General features: G+C 43.2%; 1 protein-coding gene across 2 annotated transcripts in view; it reads right to left on the bottom strand.

Annotated features, from left to right (window-relative positions):
• Nucleotides 1-3,244: 3,244 nt before the first annotated feature.
• Nucleotides 3,245-21,423, bottom strand: part of TXNRD1 (thioredoxin reductase 1) — a 143,933-nt gene continuing 125,754 nt past the window's right edge. The window contains exons 14-15 of one of the 2 annotated variants that reach the window (XR_009208885.1): nucleotides 4,475-4,568; nucleotides 3,245-3,517 (exon numbers count right to left, since the gene is read on the bottom strand). Coding sequence is in view for 1 of the 2 variants with exons in the window: in XM_058424913.1 (XP_058280896.1) it covers nucleotides 3,476-3,517 (42 nt within the window). In the remaining variant the exon portion in view is untranslated. The remainder of the gene's footprint in view (nucleotides 3,518-4,474; nucleotides 4,569-21,423) is intronic. The other variant, XM_058424913.1, reaches the window with a different exon arrangement.

Below are 21,423 nucleotides of genomic sequence, written 5' to 3' on the forward strand. Positions count from 1 at the left end.
TCTCAGGTGTTGAAACATTTATTTGCTTTGAAATACACGCACTCCTCTCAGTTCTGTTGGGAGTCAGAGCCAGCTTTTGCCTGAGAACAGATTCATCTCTGCCCACACCCTCCCACTCCCATTGCTGCTCTCCTCCCCAGGCGGGGCTGAGCCGCAGGGGAGAAGGGACAGGGACAGAGGGCAGAGCATCCCAGGGGCTTCCCTCCTCATCAGCTCGTGGGAGTTGCCTTAGTACCACCCTGAGGTGCTGAGTCCTGATAAGCCTCAAGCCCCTGTCCCTCTAGGAGCTTCCTTTATGATCTGAACAAGTCCTACTTTCAATGATTGGAGAAAAAGTGTTTTGTTTTTTTTTTTTTGAGACAAGGTCTCACTCTGTCGCCTAGGCTGGAGTCCAGTGGCCTGATCGTGACCTCCCTGGCTCAAGTGATCCTCCCACCTCAGCCTCCCAAGTGACTGGGACTACAGGCGTATGCCACCATGTCTGGCTAATTTTTAAATTTTTTATAGAGACAGGGTCTTGCTCTATTGCCCAGGCTGGTCTTGAACTCCTAGGCTCAAGCGATCCTCCCAGCTCAGCCTCCCAAGATGCTGGGATTATAGGTATGAGCCACCTGCCTGGCCCTAGAGAAAGATTCTTAATCCAGTGTCAGGAATTTGTTCCAAATGCTGGCTCCATCATTTGAGGAAGTCTGTCTTCCTCCATGGGTCTTAGTTTCTTCATCCATTTGGAAGGACAGGCTGGATCTGCAGTTCCCAGAGGGGTACTGTCCCTGTGAGGTGTTTTGGAGAGTGTATTTCATCATCACTGAGTGCTGTATCCCCAGCATGCTCTTCCAGAGCATCTCTGATTATCACAATGATTAGAGACACCATTGGCTTTCACGGGCATTGGCAGGCAATGCCTGGGACAGTCTTCCACAGCAAAGAACTGCTTCACATCCCATGTGACTTTCAAAAACCCCACTGCACATTCCCATACCTGTGTGACCTTGTGAAGTCACTTTGCTTCTTTATACTTTTACTTTCCTCTTTTTTTTTTTTTTTTTTTTTTTTGAGATGGAGTTTCGCTCTTGTTGCCCAGGCTGGAACGCAATGGCATGAACTCGTCTCACTCCAACGTCCGCCTCCCGAGTTCAAGCGATTTTCTTGCCTCAGCCTCCCAAGTAGCTGAGATTACAGGCATGCGCCACCACGCCCGGCTAATTTTGTATTTTTAGTAGAGATGGGGTTTCTCCATGTTGGTCAGGCTGGTCTCGAACTCCCGACCTCAGGTGATCTGCCCACCTTGGCCTCCCAAAGTCCTGGGATGAGCCACCACGCCCAGACTACTTTCCTCTTCTTTAGCTAAGAAGTATTGTTCTCAAGGCTCAGGCCAGGTTGGACAGTGTAGGAGTCTATGAGAGGAATTCAAGTAAGTACGTTCATTCATAACAAATATTTCTTGAGCACCAACTATGCACTGGGTTCTGGGTTGGATGCTGGGGATACAGCACTCAGTCAGACACATGTAGTTCTTGTCTGCACAGGGCTCATAGCCCAGTGTACTCAAATCTGTGACTCTGGAAAGGATGTTATGCCCCTTTAATAATTAACACTCAGTCTCCATTTATGTGGCCCCATTAGGTGCTGGGCATGGAGCTACTACTAGAGATTCAGAGACAAAGGGCAGTAGGCAAGTAAACAGCAAACCAGAGGTGGTGGAATCCGTCCTGTAATGCAGGTTGCATACTACAAGATGAGAGCTACTATTTTTCACATACTTACTATGCACCGGACCAGGAGAGGGACTTTTTTTGTTGTAGAGACAGGGTCTTACTCTATCATCCAGGCTGGAGTGCAATGGCACAATCACAGATCACTGCAGCCTCCACCTTCTGGGCTCAAGCAGTCCTCCCACCTCAGCCTCCTGGGTAGCTGGGACTACAGATGCACATCACCATGCCTGGCTAATTTTTTGTACTTTTTGTAGAGATGGGGTGTTGCCACGTTGCCAAGGCTGGTCTCAAACTCCTAGGCTCAATCGATCTGCCTGCCTTGGGCCAGCCCACAAGAGGGACTTCACATACACCATGTCATTTGAGCCTCACAATAACCACATGGAGTAAGCCAGCCTGTGTGTCACTGTCACAATTTTTGCTATTTCCACCTGCCACCTTTTGTTATTTACTTGATATTTTTCTTTAACCAACTCACAGAATTAAACCAATCCTTGTCCTAAGTGATAATATCTCTGAAATCATAAGACTGATGAGGTTGTTGTGTGTGTGTATTTAATACTTTGTTGTGGTCTGAATGTGTGTGACCCCTCAAATTCATATGTTAAAACCCTAACCCTCAATGGGATTGTATTAGGAGGTAGGGCCTTTAGGAGTTGATTAGGTCAGGACGGTGGAGCCCTCATGAATAGAATTGGCGTCCTTATGAAACAAACCCCAGACACATATACATGATGGACTACTATACCATATTATACCATACTATACCAATACTATACCATACCGTAAAAAAGAATGAGTTCATGTTCTTTGCATGGGGACATGGATGAAGCTGGAAGCCATCCTTCTCAGCAAACTAACACAGCAATAGAAAACCAAACACCACATCTTCTCACTCATAAGTGGGAGTTGAACAATGAGAACACGTGGACACAGGGAGGAGAACATCACACACCAGGGCCTGTTGGGGGAAGGGGACAAGGGGAGGGAGAGCATTAGGACAAATATCTAATGCATGCGGGGCTTAAAACCTAGATGACGGGTTGATAGATGCAGCAAACCACCATGGCACATGTATTCCTATGCAACAAACCTGCACGTTTTGTACATGTATCCCAGAACTTAAAGTAAAATAAAAATAAATAAACAAATAAATTTTTTTCAAAAAAGAGACCCCAGAGAGCTCTCTAGCCATCTTTCCATCATGTGAGGATACAACAGGAAGTTCACAGTCTACAACCTGGGAGAGGGCCCTCACCAGAACCCAACCCTGCTGGCACCCTGATCTTGGACTTCCAGCCTCCAGGACTGTGAGAAATAAATGTTGCTTAAGCCACCCAGTCTATGGTTCTTTGTTAATAAAGAAATACCTATAAAACAAATATGTAACACATCAAGAAAGCATACCTATAAAACAAATGTGTAAGACGTGAACATTTTAAACTGTTTGGGTACACTTAAATCATCTTGTGTATCAGACACTGGGAAATGCTGGGTAGATGGGCCTGGGTAAGGAATGCTAGCTGCTGTAAAAGCTACATGCCCAATGTTTATTTTTCACTTGTGTCACGTCCAGTGTAGCTGATTAGGGGGTGGAAGTTCTCCACCAAGTCACTCAGGGACTCAGGCTCCTTCCATCTAAAAGCTCATCCTCCTGGAGCCTTAGAAGCTTCCCCCTGGATCCTCAGCTCCCAGCTGACAGGTGTAGGAAGAGACGTCATCACATGCTATTGGTCAGAGTCCATCAATATGACCCCTCCCTAACAGCGGGGACACTGGCATATGTGGTTTGTCCATGGGCCCTGGAGGAAAGAAAAACAAGTTTTGGTGAAGATCTAGCATGGTCTCTGCCACACACAGATAAGAATTTCTACTTTGGAAACACTAAGGCAAGAATTTCCATTTTACAAGGGAGGAAATAGAGGCTTTAAAAAGTGAAGTGCTGCTGAGTGTGGTAACTCATGCCTGTAATCCCAGCACTTTGGGAGGCCGAGGCGAGAGGATCACCTGAGGTCAGGAGTTTGAGAACAGCCTGGCCAACACGGTGAAACCCCGTCTCTACTGAAAATACAAAAATTAGCCTGGCACGGTGGCGGGCGCCTGTAATCCCAGCTACTCAGGAGGCTGAGGCATGAGAATCACTTGAGCCCAGCAGGCGGAGGTTGCAGTAAGCCAAGATCATGCCACTGCACTCCAGCCTGGGTGACAGAGTGAGACTCTGTCTCAACAACAACAAAAACAACAACAACAAAAGTTTAAAAAAATTAAATTAAAAAAGGCTGGGCACAGTGGCTCACATGTAATCCCAGTACTTTGGGAGGCTGAGGTGGGCGGATCATCTGAGATTGGGAGTTTAAGACAAGCCTGACTATCACGGAGAAACTCTGTCTTGATTAAAAATACAAAATTAGCCAGGTGTGGTGGCGCATGCCTGTAATCCCAGCTACTCGGGAGGCTGAGGCAGGAGAATCACTTGAACCTGGGAGGCAGAGGTTGTGGTGAGCTGAGATTGCGCCATTGCACTCCAGCCTAGGCAACAAGGCGAAACTCCATCTCGGAAAAAAAAAAAAAAAAAAAAGAAGTGCCTTTCCCCAGGTGAAACAGGTATTAAGAAGTAAGGCTGGATCCAAGCCAAAACCAAAGTCTATGTTTCAACCTCCCCCTCTCTGTGCAGCTCAAGGATTGCCATAGTGCTATCTCCTGTGAACTCACTCCTGACCTCCAGATCTGCACCTCAAACCTTCAGCAGATGTCCTCACCTGGTGTCCCTCCAGCACTGCTAAGCATGTCCTGAACCAAGGTCATCCTTTCTCCTCACTTCCCAAGGCATGTTGCCTTCTCCTTCTGAATGTCCTGTTATAGAAAATGGATCCACTGATAAAGCCAGAAAACTGGAGCTTCTAGAATGTCCCTGTCTCAGAGTGTGTTTAGCTGCAAGTAACAGAAAACCCAACTCAAAATGACTTAAACCACTAGAAAATGCCCCACCTCCTATAAAAACAAGTCCCCACATGTGGGGCTTTCAGGATTGGCATACGTGGTGGTTCAACCACACAATCTAAGGATCCAAGTCCCTCTGTCTTGCCACTTGACCACCCTCAGCCCTTGGCTTGATCTCTTCATGGAACTCCACTGTAGTCCCAAGATGGCTGCCTGGTTCCAGGCAACACACACAGAAAGGAAAGTTTCTACTTAATAGTCTTCTGCCAGGATTGTGTCACATGCCCATTACTAAACAAGTCGTGGGCAGGGGCTTCCCGCGGAATGATCAGAATGGCTGAGATTAATAATGGTTGGACTTTGTGTGGAGACCTAGCAGCTGTTCTCCACAACAATCCTTTGGTTTTATAAATGATGGGCACCTTTCCTGCCAAGAGAGGATGAGCACCATACAATATCTGTACACTACCCTCTTCCTTACTCCAACTTCTAGCCAATCACCACAGCCTGCTGATTTCACCTCTTTCATTTCTCTTGGTTCCATATCTTACTTTTGATCTCCATTTAAGCTATCATCATTCAAAACCTCAGGAATTTGGGCAAACTTTTAACAGTGAATTACTTCATTAACATATAAGTCCTTAAATGCTAAAAAGCACATTCTGCTAAATGGTTTGTTCTGTCCAGTTGCTCCAGCAAATCTTCTTTTCCTCACAGATATACAAAGATAAATTTTATTCTGGTTTTTGTGCAAATGAAAAGAAAAGAATAAAGAAATTCTAAAAGTGAGACATCAGAATTCATGGGTTGGTACTGTATTTGAGGTTTTCCATTTCTAGAAATAATTATGAGTAAAATTATTATAACATCTGATTTTTTTTTTTAGACAGGGTTTCACTCCCATCACCCACACTGGAGTGCAGTGGCGTGATCACAGGTCACTGCAGCCTCAACTTCCTGGGCTCAAGTGATCCTCCCACCTCAGCCTCCCAAGTAGCTAGGACTACAGGCACACACCACCATGCACAGCTACTTTTTGTGTTTTTAATAGAGACAGGGTTTCTCTTTGTTGCCCAGGCTGGTCTTGAACTCCTGGGCTCAAGCCATCCACCTGCCTCGGCCTCTCAAAGTGCTGGGATTACAGGTGTGAGCCATCATACCTGGCCTAGAATCTGATTTTTGAAGATGCCTTTAATAACTTTGTTTTAAGGTGGCTCATGGAGAGTATTTAGATTATATATATTGGTAGCTAACTACCATTTGAAAAATTAGTGAGAAGTATTATCACAAAAATAGATACTTATGTGCATTGTACATATCCAAAACCTGCAATCAGCTGGGCGCAGTGGCTCACGCCTGTAATCTCAACACTTTGGGAGGCTGAGGCAGGCAGATCATCTGAGGTCAGGAGTTCGAGACAAGCCTGACCAACATGGTGAAACCCTGTCTCTATAAAAATTAGCCAGGCATGATGGCAGGTTCCTGTAATCTCAGCTACTTGGGAGGCTGAGGTGGGAGAATCACTTGAACCCGGGAGGTGGAGGTTGCAGTGAGCCGAGATTGCACCAATTCACTCCAGCCTGGGCAACAGAGTGAGACTCTATCACCAAAAAAAAAAGAAAAAGAAAAAAGAAACTCTGAAATCTCCCTGTAAAGAAACCCTCTACCTACACTCATCTTGTGATATCATAAATACTAATTTTATTCTTCCAGTTGCCAAAAACCTTGGGTATTAATTATATATTGTGGCATAACAAATTGTTCCAAAATTTAACAGTTTAAAAAGCACACATGTATTATCTCAGTTTTGTGGGTGAAAAATCTGGATATGGCTTAGCTGTCCCCTCTGCTTTTGTATTTTTCTCAGAGGACAGTCACACTGTTGACTGGTGCTGTTCTCTCATTTCATGGCACAACTGGGAAGGATGCACTCCAAGCTCATGTGGTTCAAGATTCAGTTCATCGGGGTAGTTGGACAGACATCTTCAGTTCCTGGCTGGCTGTTGGTCAGGGGCTGCCCTCAGTTCCCTACCATGTGGGCCTCTCAACGAGGCAGATTGCTTCACTGAAGTGTACAAGCCAAGAAAGCAATGGAGAGAATCTGCCAGCAAGACAGAAGTCACAATCTTGGTGATATATCCACAGAAATGAGATCCCATCAACTTTGCCATAATCTATTCATGATTTAAAAAAAAAAAAAAGTCAGGTAGGGCACGGTGGCTCAGGCCTGTAATCCCAGCACTTTGGGAGGCCAAGGCGGGTAGATCATGAGGTCAGGAGTTCAAGACCAGCCTGGCCAAGATGGTGAAACCCTGTCTCTACTAAAAATACAAAAAATTAGCCGGGCATGGTGGCACACACCTGTAATCCCAGCTACTCGGGAGGCTGAGGCAGAAGAATCGCTTGAACTCAGAAGGCAGAGGTTGCAGTGAGCCGAGATTACGCCACTGCACTCCAGCCTGGGCAACAGAGTGAGACTCTGTCTCAAAAAAAAAAAAGTCACTAGGTCCATCACAGACTCAAGAAGAAATAAGTTACATAAGAGCATGAATACCAGGAGGTGGGGATCACTGTGAGCTATGTCATAAACTGCCTACCACGCATTGGAGTCATCCTCAATTTCTCACCTTCTCCCATATCCCCTATCCAATCCTTCAGGCAGCCCAGCAGGCTGCACCTTCAAAGCAACTGACTCAGCATCAGTTTGCTGATGGTTTGCTCAAATGTCACCTGTTCAGTGGCATTTAACCATCTTACTTAAAATTGCAACTCACCCACGGACACACATATTCCCACTCCTCTTCCCCCATTTTTCTTTATAGCACCAATCACCATCAGACATTCCAGATATTTAATCGTCTTTTAAATTTGCTCTCTCTCCACCTTAGCATGTAAGCTCTGTGAGGGCAGTGGTTTTTACCTGTTTTGTTTGCTGCTGTATTCCCCAGGCCTAGTGCAGCACACACAAAACAAATATTGTGGAATGAATAAATGTTAAAATACATAGAAACATGTTCTCTTTTTTAAAAAAACCTAAGGGAACAACTTATTCAAAGAATGTCAAAGATTCCATCATCTATACACACATAAGTTTAGATTCTGTTGGTTTCACTAGGCTCCTAAATGGAGACCATCACAGCTCTAGCCACCTACTACCCATTCCTAACCCCTCCTATACCAAAACCAGGTGAGATTGGCCAAAGGAACAGGCTCCATTTCAGCCTCAAAATTCTAGGGTGGTCTCTGACTTAGCCTTGAAAACCACACTCCATGGACCTCCTGGTCTAAAACTACAGGGGACATTCTGCCAAGGAAGCCCTCAACTCCAAAAGACCCTGCCTGCCAATGGGCAGACCATGGTCATGGGCAAACAGCAATGGGAGGCAGCCAAGGACAGAAGGAACCGGGTGTATTTTTCTGCTTAATGACCAATAGCCAAGAGGCTAAAGGGACTCTTTGTAACATAGAGCGCCTCAAACTTTTCCACACCAGTATCGTTCGGGGCAGCAAAAATGATCACTGAATCCTGGGGGCTTGGAGGTCTAGACTGAAGCTGACCAGGAAGCTAGAAATGTATCTGCTCATCTTAGTTTTCACTTTAAGATTCACCTAGATTTCGTATTTTCCCCAGTAATGTAGCTGCATTGAATTTAATGCAACAATAATGCTTTAAATTATCTCCACATTTTTTCAAAAAATTCTACTTTTTTTTTCAGTCAATGAATGCAATGCTAAAGTACCAAGAAATTCTGGAAAATTTGTACTGAATTGAAGTGAGTGCATACTGCAAGCAGATCCAGCGCAATTTCTTTTCATGATAGCTGGAAAATTCAGATGCTCATAAACATTTGGGTGCAGCAGGCAGATGGCAGACAGCAAGGAAGTCTCAGGGGAGAAAGTGCTGTCAGGGAGGAAGTACCATGCACCTCTTTGAGGCTCCTATCCATGGACATTCTGTATTAGTCCATTCTCACACTGCTAATAAAGACATATCCAAGACTGGCTTATTTATAAAGAAAAAGAGGTTTAATGGACTTACAGTTCCACATTCCTAGGGAGGCCTCACAATCATGGTGTAAGGTGAAGGAGGAGTAAAGGCACGTTTGACATGGTCGCAGGCAAGAGAGAGTGTGCAGGGGAACTCCCCTTTATAAAATCATCAGATCACGTGATACGTATTCACTATCACGAGAATAGCATGGGAAAGACCCACTGCCATGATTCAATTACCTCCCACTGGGCCCCTCCCACAACATATAGAGATTATGGGAGCTACAATTCAAGATAAGATTGATTTGGGTGGGGACACAGCCAAACCATATTAATTCCATAAACATCCTCTTAGACAGCAAGAAGCTGGTATCAGATGGTGGAATTTCGCAGTCTCTGATCCCAGTTGCCCTTTCTCTCTGTCTCTCTCTCTTTCCCTCCTTAGAAAACAGTTTTCAAAAGATATTTCCATGAACTAAGATGAAAGTTATTTCCATGAACAAAGATGACTGATTTTTTGTGTGTTCTATTTTATCACCAAGGCTGTAACTTTTGTCACCTGAAAATGAATTAAGCCTCAAAAGACTCAGTCTCCATAATCAATTATAGCCATTGATACCTCAAATTTCATTGTCATCCTATCAATCTTGTAAAATACAATAAAAGCAAAAAAAAAAATAAAATTTGCACTAAGTCAGCCTTTTTAAAAAATCTGCTAAATACAGTATTGAGAGCTAAGCTTTAGTATTAGGTCAGACACTAAATTCACAGGTTTACTCTTTGTCCTAATGTCTACTTAAAACTTGGCACACAATAATAACTCAGGCCTGAGTTCAGTCCTCGACAACTGAGATTGCTTCTTCCCTTGACAAAGGCTGCAAACATCTGTGTAGAAGTCATCAAAGCCACTCCCCATTTCAATATAAGTTAAGAGAAAAGATGAGTACCCAAACTACTTTTGTTTCTACTCTTTTCAACACTCCATTGAACACAATGAGAAACACTCTGAAGTGAGAGGCCATAGTTAAATGAAGCAGCACCTTCTGGAATGTTCTGGGTGATAAATAGCCTTGATGCAGGTTTCTTCTGCTGCTATTTTACCAATCACACAATTGGCCTCGTTTTCACAACATATTTGCACTTTTTTTTTTCTTAATCAGTGCTATGCTTGTTAAAATACACATCTGGCCAACAATTCACCAGTTATTATCTGACACATTGCAAAGTAGCACCTCTCTCAGTGAGATGCTATCATACAGACCCTAGGGCTGACTGCCTGGGTTGGAATCCCATCTAGCTCTACCAATCTCTGGCTGTTTGGCTGTATCTTCTAAGTACCTCAGTTTCCTTATCTATAAAATGGCTCTTGAATGAGTTAACATGAATGGAGCACTGACCCATGGCAGATCAGAAGTTCTATTATGTGTGAACTGTTACTGTATTTCATTGTATGTAATATGTTGTTAATTATAACATGCACTATTATTTTATATATCACTGAGGAAGCAAACAGAAAATGCTACTAATTAAATTATGACATAATACTTTCTTAGATCTCTTAAAAAATTTTAAGATTTATTGAGGGGGTGGAGCCAAGATGGCCTAATAGGAACAGCTCCAGTCTACAGCTCCCAGCGTGAGCAAGGCAGAAGATGGGTGATTTCTGCATTTCCAACTGGGTTCATCTCACTGGGGAGTGTCAGAAAGTGGGTGCAGGACAGTGGGTGCAGCACACCGAGTGTGAGCCAAAGTAGGGCGAGGCATCCCCTCACCTAGGAAGTGAAAGGAGTCAGGGAATTCCCTTTCCTAGTCAAAGAAAGGGGTGACAGATGGCACCTGGAAAATCGGGTCACTCCCACCCTAATACTGTGCTTTTCCAACGGTCTTAGCAAACGGCACACCAGGAGATTATATCCCACACCTGGCTTGGAGCATCCTACACCCACAGAGCCTTGCTCATTGCTAGCACAGCAGTCTAAGATCAAACTGGAAGGCAGCAGCGAGGCTGGGGGAGGGGGCACCTGCCATTGCCGAGGCTTGAGTAGGTAAACAAAGCGGCCAGGAAGCTCGAACTGGGTGGAGCCCACCACAGCTCAAGGAGGCCTGCCCGCCTCTGTAGACTCCACCTCTGGGGGCAGGGCATGGCCAAACAAAAGGCAGCAGAAACCTCTGCAGACTTAAATGTCCCTGTCTGACAGCTTGGAAGACAGTAGTGGTTCTTCCAGCATGCAGCTGGAGATCTGAGAACGGACAGACTGCCTCCTCAAGTGGGTCCCTAACCCCCGAGTAGCCTAATTGGGAGGCACCCCCCACTAGGGGCAGACTGACACCTCACACGGCTGGGTACTCCTCTGGGACAAAACTTCCAGAGGAACGATCAGGCAGCAACATTTGCTGTTCACCAATATCTGCTGTTCTGCGGCCTCTGCTGCTGATACCCAGGAAAACAAGGCCTGGAGTGGACCTCCAGCAAACTCCAACAGACCTGTAGCTGAGGGTCCTGACTGTTAGAAGGGAAACCAACAAACAGAAAGGACATCCACACCGAAAACCCATCTGTACGTCACCACCATCAAAGACCAAAGGTATATAAAACCACAAAGATGGGGGGAAAACAGAGCAGAAAAACTGGAAACTCTAAAATTCAGAGCGCCTCTCCTCCTCCAAAGGAACGCAGCTCCTCACCAGCAATGGAACAAAGCTGGATGGAGAATGACTTTGACAAGTTGAGAGAGGAAGGCTTCAGACGATCAAACTACTCCGAGCTAAAGGAGGAAGTTCGAACCCATGGCAAAGAAGTTAAAACCCTTGAAAAAAAATTAGACAAATGGCTAACTAGAATAACCAATGTAGAGAAGTCCTTAAAGGATCTGATGGAGCTGAAAACCACAGCATGAGAACTACATGACGAATGCACAAGCCTCAGTAGCTGATTCGATCAACTGGAAGAAAGGGTATCAGTGATGGAAGATCAAATGAATGAAATGAAGCAAGAAGAGAAGTTTAGAGGAAAAAGAATAACAAGAAAGGAATAAAGCCTCCAAGAAATATGGGACTATGTGAAAAGACCAAATCTACGTCTCATTGATGTACCTGAAAGTGACGGGGATAATGGAATCAAGTTGGAAAACACTTTGCAGGATATTATCCAGGAGAACTTCCCCAATCTAGCAAGGCAGGCCAATATTCAAATTCAGGAAATACAGAGAACGCCACAAAGATACTCCTCGAGAAGAGCAACTCCAAGACACATAATTGTCAGATTCACCAAAGTTGAAATGAAGGAAAAAATGTTAAGGGATGCCAGAGAGAAAGGTTGGGTTACCCACAAAGGGAAGCCCATCAAGCTAACAGCTGATCTCCCAGCAGAAACTCTACAAGCCAGAAGACAGTGGGGGCCAATATTCAACATTCTTAAAGAAAAGAATTTTCAACCCAGAATTTCATATCCAGCCAAACTAAGCTTCATAAGTGAAGGAGAAATAAAATCCTTTACAGACAAGAAAATGCTGAGAGATTTTGTCACCACCAGGCCTGCCCTAAAAGAGCTCCTGAAGGAAGCACTAAACATGGAAAGGAACGACTGGTACTAGCCACTGCAAAAACATGCCAAATTGTAAAGACCATCGAGGCTAGGAACAAACTGCATCAACTAACGAGCAAAATAACCAGCTAACATCATAATGACAGGATCAAATTTACACATAACAATATTAACCTTAAATGTAAATGGACTAAATTCTCCAATTAAAAGACACAGACTGACAAATTGGATAAAGAGTCAAGACCCATCAGTGTGCTGTATTCAGGAAACCCATTTCACATGCAGAGACACACATAGGCTCAAAATAAAGGGATGGAGGAAGATCTACCAAGCAAATGGAAAACAAAAAAAGAAGGGGTTGCAATCCTAGTCTCTGATAAAACAGACTTTAAACCAACAAAGATCAAAAGAGACAAAGAAGGCCATTACATAATGGTAAAGAGATCAATTCAACAAGAAGAGCTAACTATCCTAAATATATATGCACCCAATACAGGAGCACCCAGATTCATAAAGCAAGTCCTTAGAGACCTACAAAGAGTCTTAGACCCCCACACAATAATAATGGGAGATTTTAACACCCCACTGTCAACATTAGACAGATCAATGAGACAGAAAGTTAACAAGCATATCCAGGAATTGAACTCAGCTCTGCACAAAGTGAACCTAATAGACATCTACAGAACTCTCCACCCCAAATCAACAGAATATACATTCTTTTCAGCACCACATTGCACTTATTCCAAAATTGACCACATAGTTGGAAGTAAAGCTCTCCTCAGTAAATGTAAAAGAATAGAAATTATAACAAACTGTCTCTCCGACTACAGTGCAATCAAACTAGAACACAGGATTAAGAAACTCACTCAAAACCGCTCAACTACATGGAAACTGAACAACCTGCTCCTGAATGACTACTGGGTACATAACAAAATGAAGGCAGAAACAAAGATGTTCTTTGAAACCAAAGAGAACAAAGACACAACATACCAGAATCTCTGGGACACATTCAAAGCAGTGTGTAGAGGGAAATTGATAGCACTCAATGCCCACAAGAGAAAGCAGGAAAGATCTAAAATTGACACCCTAACATCACAGTTAAAAGAACTAGAGAAGCAAGAGCAAACGCATTCAAAAGCTAGCAGAAGGCAAGAAATAACTAAGATCAGAGCAGAACTGAAGGAAATAGAGACACGAAAAACCCTTCAAAAAAATCAATGAATCCAGGAGCTGGTTTTTTGAAAAGATCAACAAAATTGATAGACCGCTACCAAGACTAATAAAGAAGAAAAGAGAGAAGAATCAAATAGATGCAATGAAAAATGATAAAGGGGATATCACCACTGATCCCACAGAAATACACATTACCATCAGAGAATACTATAAACACCTCTATGTAAATAAACTAGAAAATCTAGAATAAATGGATAAATTCCTCGACACATACACCCTCTCAAGACTAAACCAGGAAGAAGATGAATCTCTGAATAGACCAATAACAGGCTCTGAAATTGAGGCAATAATTAATAGCTTACCAACCAAAAAGAGTCCAAGACCTGATGGATTCACAGTCGAATTCTACCAGAGGTACAAGGAGGAGCTGGTACCATTCCTTCTGAAACTATTCCAATCAATAGAAAAAGAGGGAATCCTCCCTAACTCATTTTATGAGGCCAGCATCATCCTGATACCAAAGCCTGGCAGAGACACAACAAAAAAAGAGAATTTTAGACCAATATCCCTGATGAACATCAATGCAAAAATCCTCAATAAAATACTGGCAAATCGAATCCAGCAGCACATCCAAAAGCTTATCCACCATGATCAAGTGGGCTTCATCCCTGGGATGCAAGGCTGGTTCAACATACACAAATCAATAAATGTAATCCAGCATATAAACAGAACCAATGACAAAAACCACATGATTATCTCAATAGATGCAGAAAAGGCCTTTGACAAAATTCAACAATGCTTCGTGCTAAAATCTCTCAATGAATTGGGTATTGATGGGATGTATCTCAAAATAATAGGCGCTACCTATGACAAACCCACAGCCAATATCATACTGAATGGGCAAAAACTGGAAGCATTCCCTTTGAAAACTGGCACAAGACAGGGATGCCCTCTCTCACCACTCCTATTCAACATAGTGTTAGAAGTTCTGGCCAGGGCAATCAGGCAGGAGAAGGAAATAAAGGGTATTCAATTAGGAAAAGAGGAAGTCAAATTGTCCCTGTTTGCCAGTGACATGATTGTATATCTAGAAAACCTCATCATCTCAGCCCAAAATCTCCTTAAGCTGATAGGAACTTCAGCAAAGTCTCAGGATACAAAATCAATGTGCAAAAATCACAAGCATTCTTATACACCAATAATAGACAAACAGAGAGCCAAATCATGAGTGAACTCCCATTCACAATTGCTTCAAAGAGAATAAAATACCTAGGAATCCAACTTACAAGGGATGTGAAGGACCTCTTCAAGGAGAACTACAAACCACTGCTCAATGAAATAAAAGAGGATACAAACAAATGGACGAACATTCCATGCTCATGGGTAGGAAGAATCAGTATCATGAAAATGGCCATACTGCCCAAGGTAATTTATAGATTCAATGCCATCCCCATCAAGCTACCAATGACTTTCTTCACAGAATTGGAAAAAATTACTTCAAAGTTCATATGGAACCAAAAAAGAGCCTGCATTGCCAAGTCAATCCTAAGCCAAAAGAACAAAGCTGGAGGCATCACGCTACCTGACTTCAAACTATACTACAAGGCTACAGTAACCAAAACAGCATGGTGCTGGTACCAAAACAGAGATATAGACCAATGGAACATAACAGAGCCCTCAGAAATAATGCCATACAACTACAACTATCTGATCCTTGACAAACCTGACAAAAGCAAGAAATGGGGAAAGGATTCCCTATTTAATAAATGGTGCTGGGAAAACTGGCTAGCCATATGTAGAAAGCTGAAACTGGACCCCTTCCTTACACCCTATACCAAAATTAATTCAAGATGGATTAAAGACTTAAATCTTGGACCTAAAACCATAAAAACCCTAGAAGAAAACCTAGGCAATACCATTCAGGACATGGGCATGGGCAAGGACTTCCTGTCTAAAACACCAAAAGCAATGGCAACAAAAGCCAAAATTGACAAACGGAATCTCATGAAACTAAAGAGCTTCTGCACAGCAAAAGAAACTACCATCAGAGTGAGCAGGCAACCTACAGAATGGGAGAAAATTTTTGCAATCTACTCATTTGACAAAGGGCTAACATCCAGAATCTACAATGAACTCCAACAAATTTACAAGAAAAATAAAACAACCCCATCAAAAAGTGGGCAAAGGATATGAACAGACACTTCTCAAAAGAAGACATTTATGCAGCCAAAAGACACATGCAAAAATGCTCATCATCACTGGCCATCAGAGAAATGCAAATCAAAACCACAATGAGATACCATCTCACACCAGTTAGAATGGCAATCATTAGAAAGTCAGGAAACAACAGGTGCTGGAGAGGATGTGGAGAAATAGGAACACTTTTACACTGTTGGTGGGACTGTAAACTAGTTCAACCATTGTGGAAGCCAGTGTGGTGATTCCTCAGGGATCTAGAACTAGAAATACCATTTGACCCAGCCATCCCATTACTTGGTATATACCCAAAGGATTATAAATCATGCTGCTATAAAGACACATGCACACGTATGTTTATTGTGGCACTATTCACAACAGCAAAGACTTGGAACCAACCCAAATGTCCAACAATGATAGACTGGATTAAGAAAATGTGGCACATATACACCATGGAATACTATGCAGCCATAAAAAATGATGAGTTCATGTCCTTTGTAGGGACATGGATGAAGCTGGAAACCATCATTCTCAGCAAACTATAGCAAGGACAAAAAAACAAACACCGCATGTTCTCACTCATAGGTGGGAATTGAACAATGAGAACACATGGACACAGAAAGGGGAACATCACACACTGGGGCCTGTTGTGGGGTGGGGGGAGCGGGAAGGGATAGCATTAGGAGATATATCTAATATTAAATGACGAGTTAATGGGTGTAGCACACCAACATGGCACATGTATACATATGTAACAAACCTGCACGTTGTGCACATGTACCCTAAAACTTAAAGTATAATAATAAAAAAAGACTTATTGAAAGTAATTTTTTAGACTTATTTAGATATCTCATGTGTCACACTCAAAATAGGAAAACAAGTGAAAAAGGTTGGTTAAGTTATTCCCAAACTTTTTCAGAGAGTCTAAATCTTGTTTGTGATTTTCAGCTCAGTCTTGTCATTGTCTCTTTCAACACAAAGTCACCCTTTGCCATCAAGAGCGTTGACGAGGAAGCAGTTCTTACAAAGATGCTACGCTGAGGTCTCAGAGGTTTCTCCCAGGCTGCTGACACTCACGCATTCTGCAAATTTTGTTCCTGGGTCCTTCTGGATCTCACCAGAAGGTGTCAGCAATGACAACCATGTTATCACCTTGTGTCAATGACTGTAAGACACTGATCTTAAGACCCATCCTAATTACACAGCTGCTAAAAATGTATGTGGGTTGGGGTGTGGGGGGCGGTAGAATTGCAGTTTAGAACCAATGAAATGATACTATTATTACATTTTCATTACAAATAGAGCAAATAAAGCTTGCTAAAATGGTTGAATCATCAATGTCACCCCTTCATCAAATGGTAAGGTAAAGAACCACTAACCTGTATCAGGATCTCAACTAGTTCAAATGCAATTTCTGAACACATTCAATTTGTCATTTCACAAGGGCATGATTTTCAGCGTGGTGCTTAATTTTGACCCAAATCAGGTTCATGCAAGTCCACCAAGGTTTTTCTTGACATGTTCAGGTCACTGTCCAAGCAGTTCTCAAAGGAAATGTCAATTTTTACTTACATACTTGATTATGCATCTGTAGGAATAAGAAATACGCACGATGTTGATTCCCTTCAATTAACTTCTTCTCTTTATCTGCGCTGGGCTGCCTTGCCTGTGATTCCTGGGCACACTCTGAAATAGAGCTGCACCTGAGCAGTGGTTCTCAAATCTGGCAGCAGTACAGTGCCCTGGAGAGCTTAGTGACAAGAGCATAAGGAACGTTTGCTTCCACAGAACACCTTCTCCAAAAGTGGCTCTTTTTCAACAACTTTTGCAAGGTAATACATTGATTTTGTAGGCGTGTTAACATGTGATGAAAGAAGTGAAGGCAGCTGTGGGGAGGGTTTAGGTTACGATGCTTTCTGCCTCAATCACAAGTCCAACCCCAGCCAGACGAAATAATTTGACAGTTTGCCAGCTACCCAGGAAGAGTCCAGCAGCATGGTCAAGCAGCTCGCTGAGATCCTGAGGGAGCTGGTTCCTTTCCGTCCCTCCTCTCTGCCACACTCACTGTTGGCTTCATCAGAAGGCTGGAACCCTCACGACTGTAGAGTGACTTCCAGGAAAATCAGAGTAATGTGCTCACTGAGGAGGCCCTAGGAAGTGGAAACCAACTGATTCACCTGTTTAGAAATTACTGTGAGGGTTCTTTAGAAGAAATAAAATATAGAGACTACTGTAAAATAATTCAAATGATGTTTTTAAATATTCATAATCCCAGCAGTCTTACAAAGACATTACTTCCATTTGTTAATTATGACCTTCTCATTTTAATTCCTCAGAACATATCTATATAGTTTTGTGTATAATTTTTTCTCTTAGTATCTTTATGTAAACATTTCTTCATGTTTTATAGTCATTGTGTTATTTTAAATAACAGCATGGCATTGCTTTTTATTGAGATACCACAGCTTGCTTGATGAAACTCTATGATTTCTTCCAGTGATTCACTGTTGCAGGCCATGCTGCAATGAAAATTTTTTGCGTATGGCACTTTTATGTACCTACTGCTTAAATAATTCTCATTTTCTTTCTTGCCCTATGGAAGAGAGAGGAACTTTCTCAGGACCTCCAGCAAACAGTTCCTCAGCTGCACGGGTCACATGTCTATTCCTGAACCAATCACCAGAAGGGGGTGGGGAGTGTCCTAACACCCGCCAGTCCCACCCTAGAGCTGCCCAGAACAGTACCTGGCCCTCAGCAGTGCTCAACAAATATGTGGCGAATGAATGAATGATTTCTTAAATGGACAGTCCAGCTTTAGTGAGCAACTACATCAAAGCAGCTGAGGTCCTAAAGTTGCCACCTGGGCTTCTAACACACTCCTTGCTTTCACTGGCTGAAACTATGACTGATAGCATGGCAGAGAAGCCAGTCTCTCTGGGAAATCATTGAACTATATTGATTATGTAGAAAATTATTTGTAAAGTCTCATTATAGGCTACCTTCCTCATTTCCCAGCTTCTCTTACTTTTCCAAGAAAGATTTCTAACTAGTCATAAGTCTATTAAGCAGTTGGAGGAGGAGGAGGACAAGAAACTTTGATGGTCTCAGAGGAAGAAACAAACATGATAATGTGTAAGACTTTTTAAATTAACTTCTTTTCTTTTCTTTCTTTCTTTCTCTTTTTGAGACAAGATCTTGCTTTGGAGTGCAGTGGCACGATAACAGCTCACTGCAGCCTTGACCTCCTGGGAAGTTATCCTCCCACCTCAGCCTCCCAAGTAGCTGAGACTACAGGAACAGGCCACCATACCTGACTTTTTTTTTTTTTTTTTTGTAGAGACAGGGTCTTGTTATGTTGCCCAGGTTGGCCTCAAACTTCTGGGATGAAGCAATCCTTCCACCTTGGCCTCCCAAAGTGCTGGGATTATGAGCGTGAACCCCCAAGCCTAGCCTTAAAATTAATTTCTATTGGCTTCATTTGTTAAAGTTGACAAGGTGAGATTGCTATTACTAGCATTTATCTTTACTGAATTTGATCAAATTTATTCTCTCCTTTGCACACTGGAAGTGCGAGTAACATTTCTTCCTTCTCCTGCTCCTCCTCCTGATAACAATGGTGATGATGATGGTGATAATGATTGTGGGGATGATGGTGATGATGATGATAGTGATGATGGTGGTGATGATGATGGTGGTGATGTGATGATGGTGGTGATGTTGGTGGTGATGATGGTGGTGGTGATGGGTGTGGTGATGGTAGTGGTGATAATGGTGGTGGTGATGGGGGGTGGTAATGATGGGGGTGGTGATGGTGAGGTTGATGGTGGTGGTGGTGGGAGTGGTGATGACGGTGGTGGTGATGGTGATGTTGATGGTGGTGGTGATGGGAGTGGTGATGGGAGTGGTGATGGGGGTGGTGATGATGTAGGTGGTGATGATGGTGGTTATGATGGTGGTGATGACAATAACAAACATATATTAAGACTTACCATGGCCGGGCATGGTGGCTCATGCCTGTAATCCCAGCACTTTGGGAGGCTGAGGTGGGCAGATCACCTGAGGTCAGGAGTTCGAGGCCAGCCTGGCTAACATGGTGAAACTCTGTCTCTACTAAAAATACAAAATTAGCCGGGCTTGGTGGCAGGCGCCTGTAATCCCAGCTACTCGGGACGCTGAGGCAGGAGAATCACTTGAACCTGGGAGGCAGAGGTTGCAGTGAGCCATTGCACTTCAGTCTGGGCAACATGGGCAAAAACTCCATCTCAAACAAACAAACAAACAAACAACAACAACACATGCCAGGCACTGTTTAAAATGCTTTATATGCATTAAATCATATAATCTCTCAACAATTGTCTCAAATAGGTACTATTATTCTCCTGATTTTACAGATGAGGAAACCAAAGCAGAGAGGCTATACAGTATTAGATGCTGGGCAAAACATGGAAGCAGAGGGAACTGCCCACCCACCTGGGCATGCCAAAGACCACTAGTTAGGTATGTTGTGTGGCTGATTCTTCTACCTATAACATAGTTTTTATTTGGACCTTAAAGATTGGGCAGGTCCATTAACTCATTGCATTGGATAGACTCAGATAGGCCATGCTACAGTGACAAGCATTCCCCAAATTTCCTAAGTTTGTTTCTTGGTTATATAAGCAGGTAGGTGCAGGTAACAATCCAGGGTGCCTGTTCTCCATGTAGTGACATGCAATCCAGGCTGCTTCAGTCCATCTCGAGAGAAGGCCTCTATATTTATCATGGCAGGGAAGGACAGAGGCTGAAGTGTCACATGGAGGCTTCCACTGACTCAGCCTGGAAGTAACGCACTTCACTTGTGCTCACTTTCATTGGCCAAAGCTAGTCATTAGTCATGTGCCCCCACCCAAAGAAGGAGAGAAGAGCTGGGTATTGGTGAGCACCAGTAATGTTTACCATACTCACTCATTCAGTAAGTAAGTACCTTCCAGGCCAAACAGGCAATGTGCTAGACTCTGGGTGTTTTAATCCATTCAGGCTGCTATAACAAAATACCACAGACGAGGCGGCTTATACACAACAGAAATTTACTTCTCCCAGTTCTGGAGGCTGGATGTCCAAGATCAAGATGCCAACAGATTCAGGGTCTAGTGAGAGCCTACTTCCTGGCTCCTAGATGGCGCCTTCTCACTGTCCTCATGTAGTGGAAGCAGCAAAGGTCTCTCTGTGGCTGCTTTTACAAGGGCACCAATCCCATCATAACAGCCCCATCCTCCTGACCTTGTCTAAACCTAATCACCTCCCAAAGGCCCCACCTCCTCATACCATCACCTTGGGTGTTAAGTTTTCAGCATATGAATTTCGAGGAGACACAAACATTCAAATCATAGCACTGGGGATATAAAGATAAAACCACACGAAGCCCTTTCCCAACCCTTATTTATTTTGAACTGGATCTGTTTTCCCAGAGTGCTACACTGAATAATGGCCCCCAAAGACATCCATATCCTAATCTTTGAAACTGCGAATATGTTACTGCACATGGTAAAAGAAAATTTGCAGACAGGTTATTAAGGATCTTGAGATGAGAAAACTATCCTGGATTATCTGTATGGGTCCAAGGTGCAAATCCTTAAAAGGGCGCAAGAGGATCAAATTAGTAGCAGAAGATGGGGCGATGGAAGCAAGAGGTTGGAGAGATGTAGGAACGGGTCACAAGGCCAGCAGCGTGGATGGCCTCCGGAAGCTGGGTAAGGCAAGGGAATGGATTTTCCCCTGAGCTCTCCAGAGAGAACACAGCTCTGCCAACATCTTGATTATAGACTTCTGACCTCTAGAACTGTAAGAGAATAAATTTGTGCTGTTTTTAGCCATTCTATTAGCAGT

This window comes from Hylobates moloch, unplaced genomic scaffold (assembly GCF_009828535.3).
Source record: "Hylobates moloch isolate HMO894 unplaced genomic scaffold, HMol_V3 SCAFFOLD_12, whole genome shotgun sequence".
NCBI lineage: Eukaryota > Metazoa > Chordata > Mammalia > Primates > Hylobatidae > Hylobates > Hylobates moloch.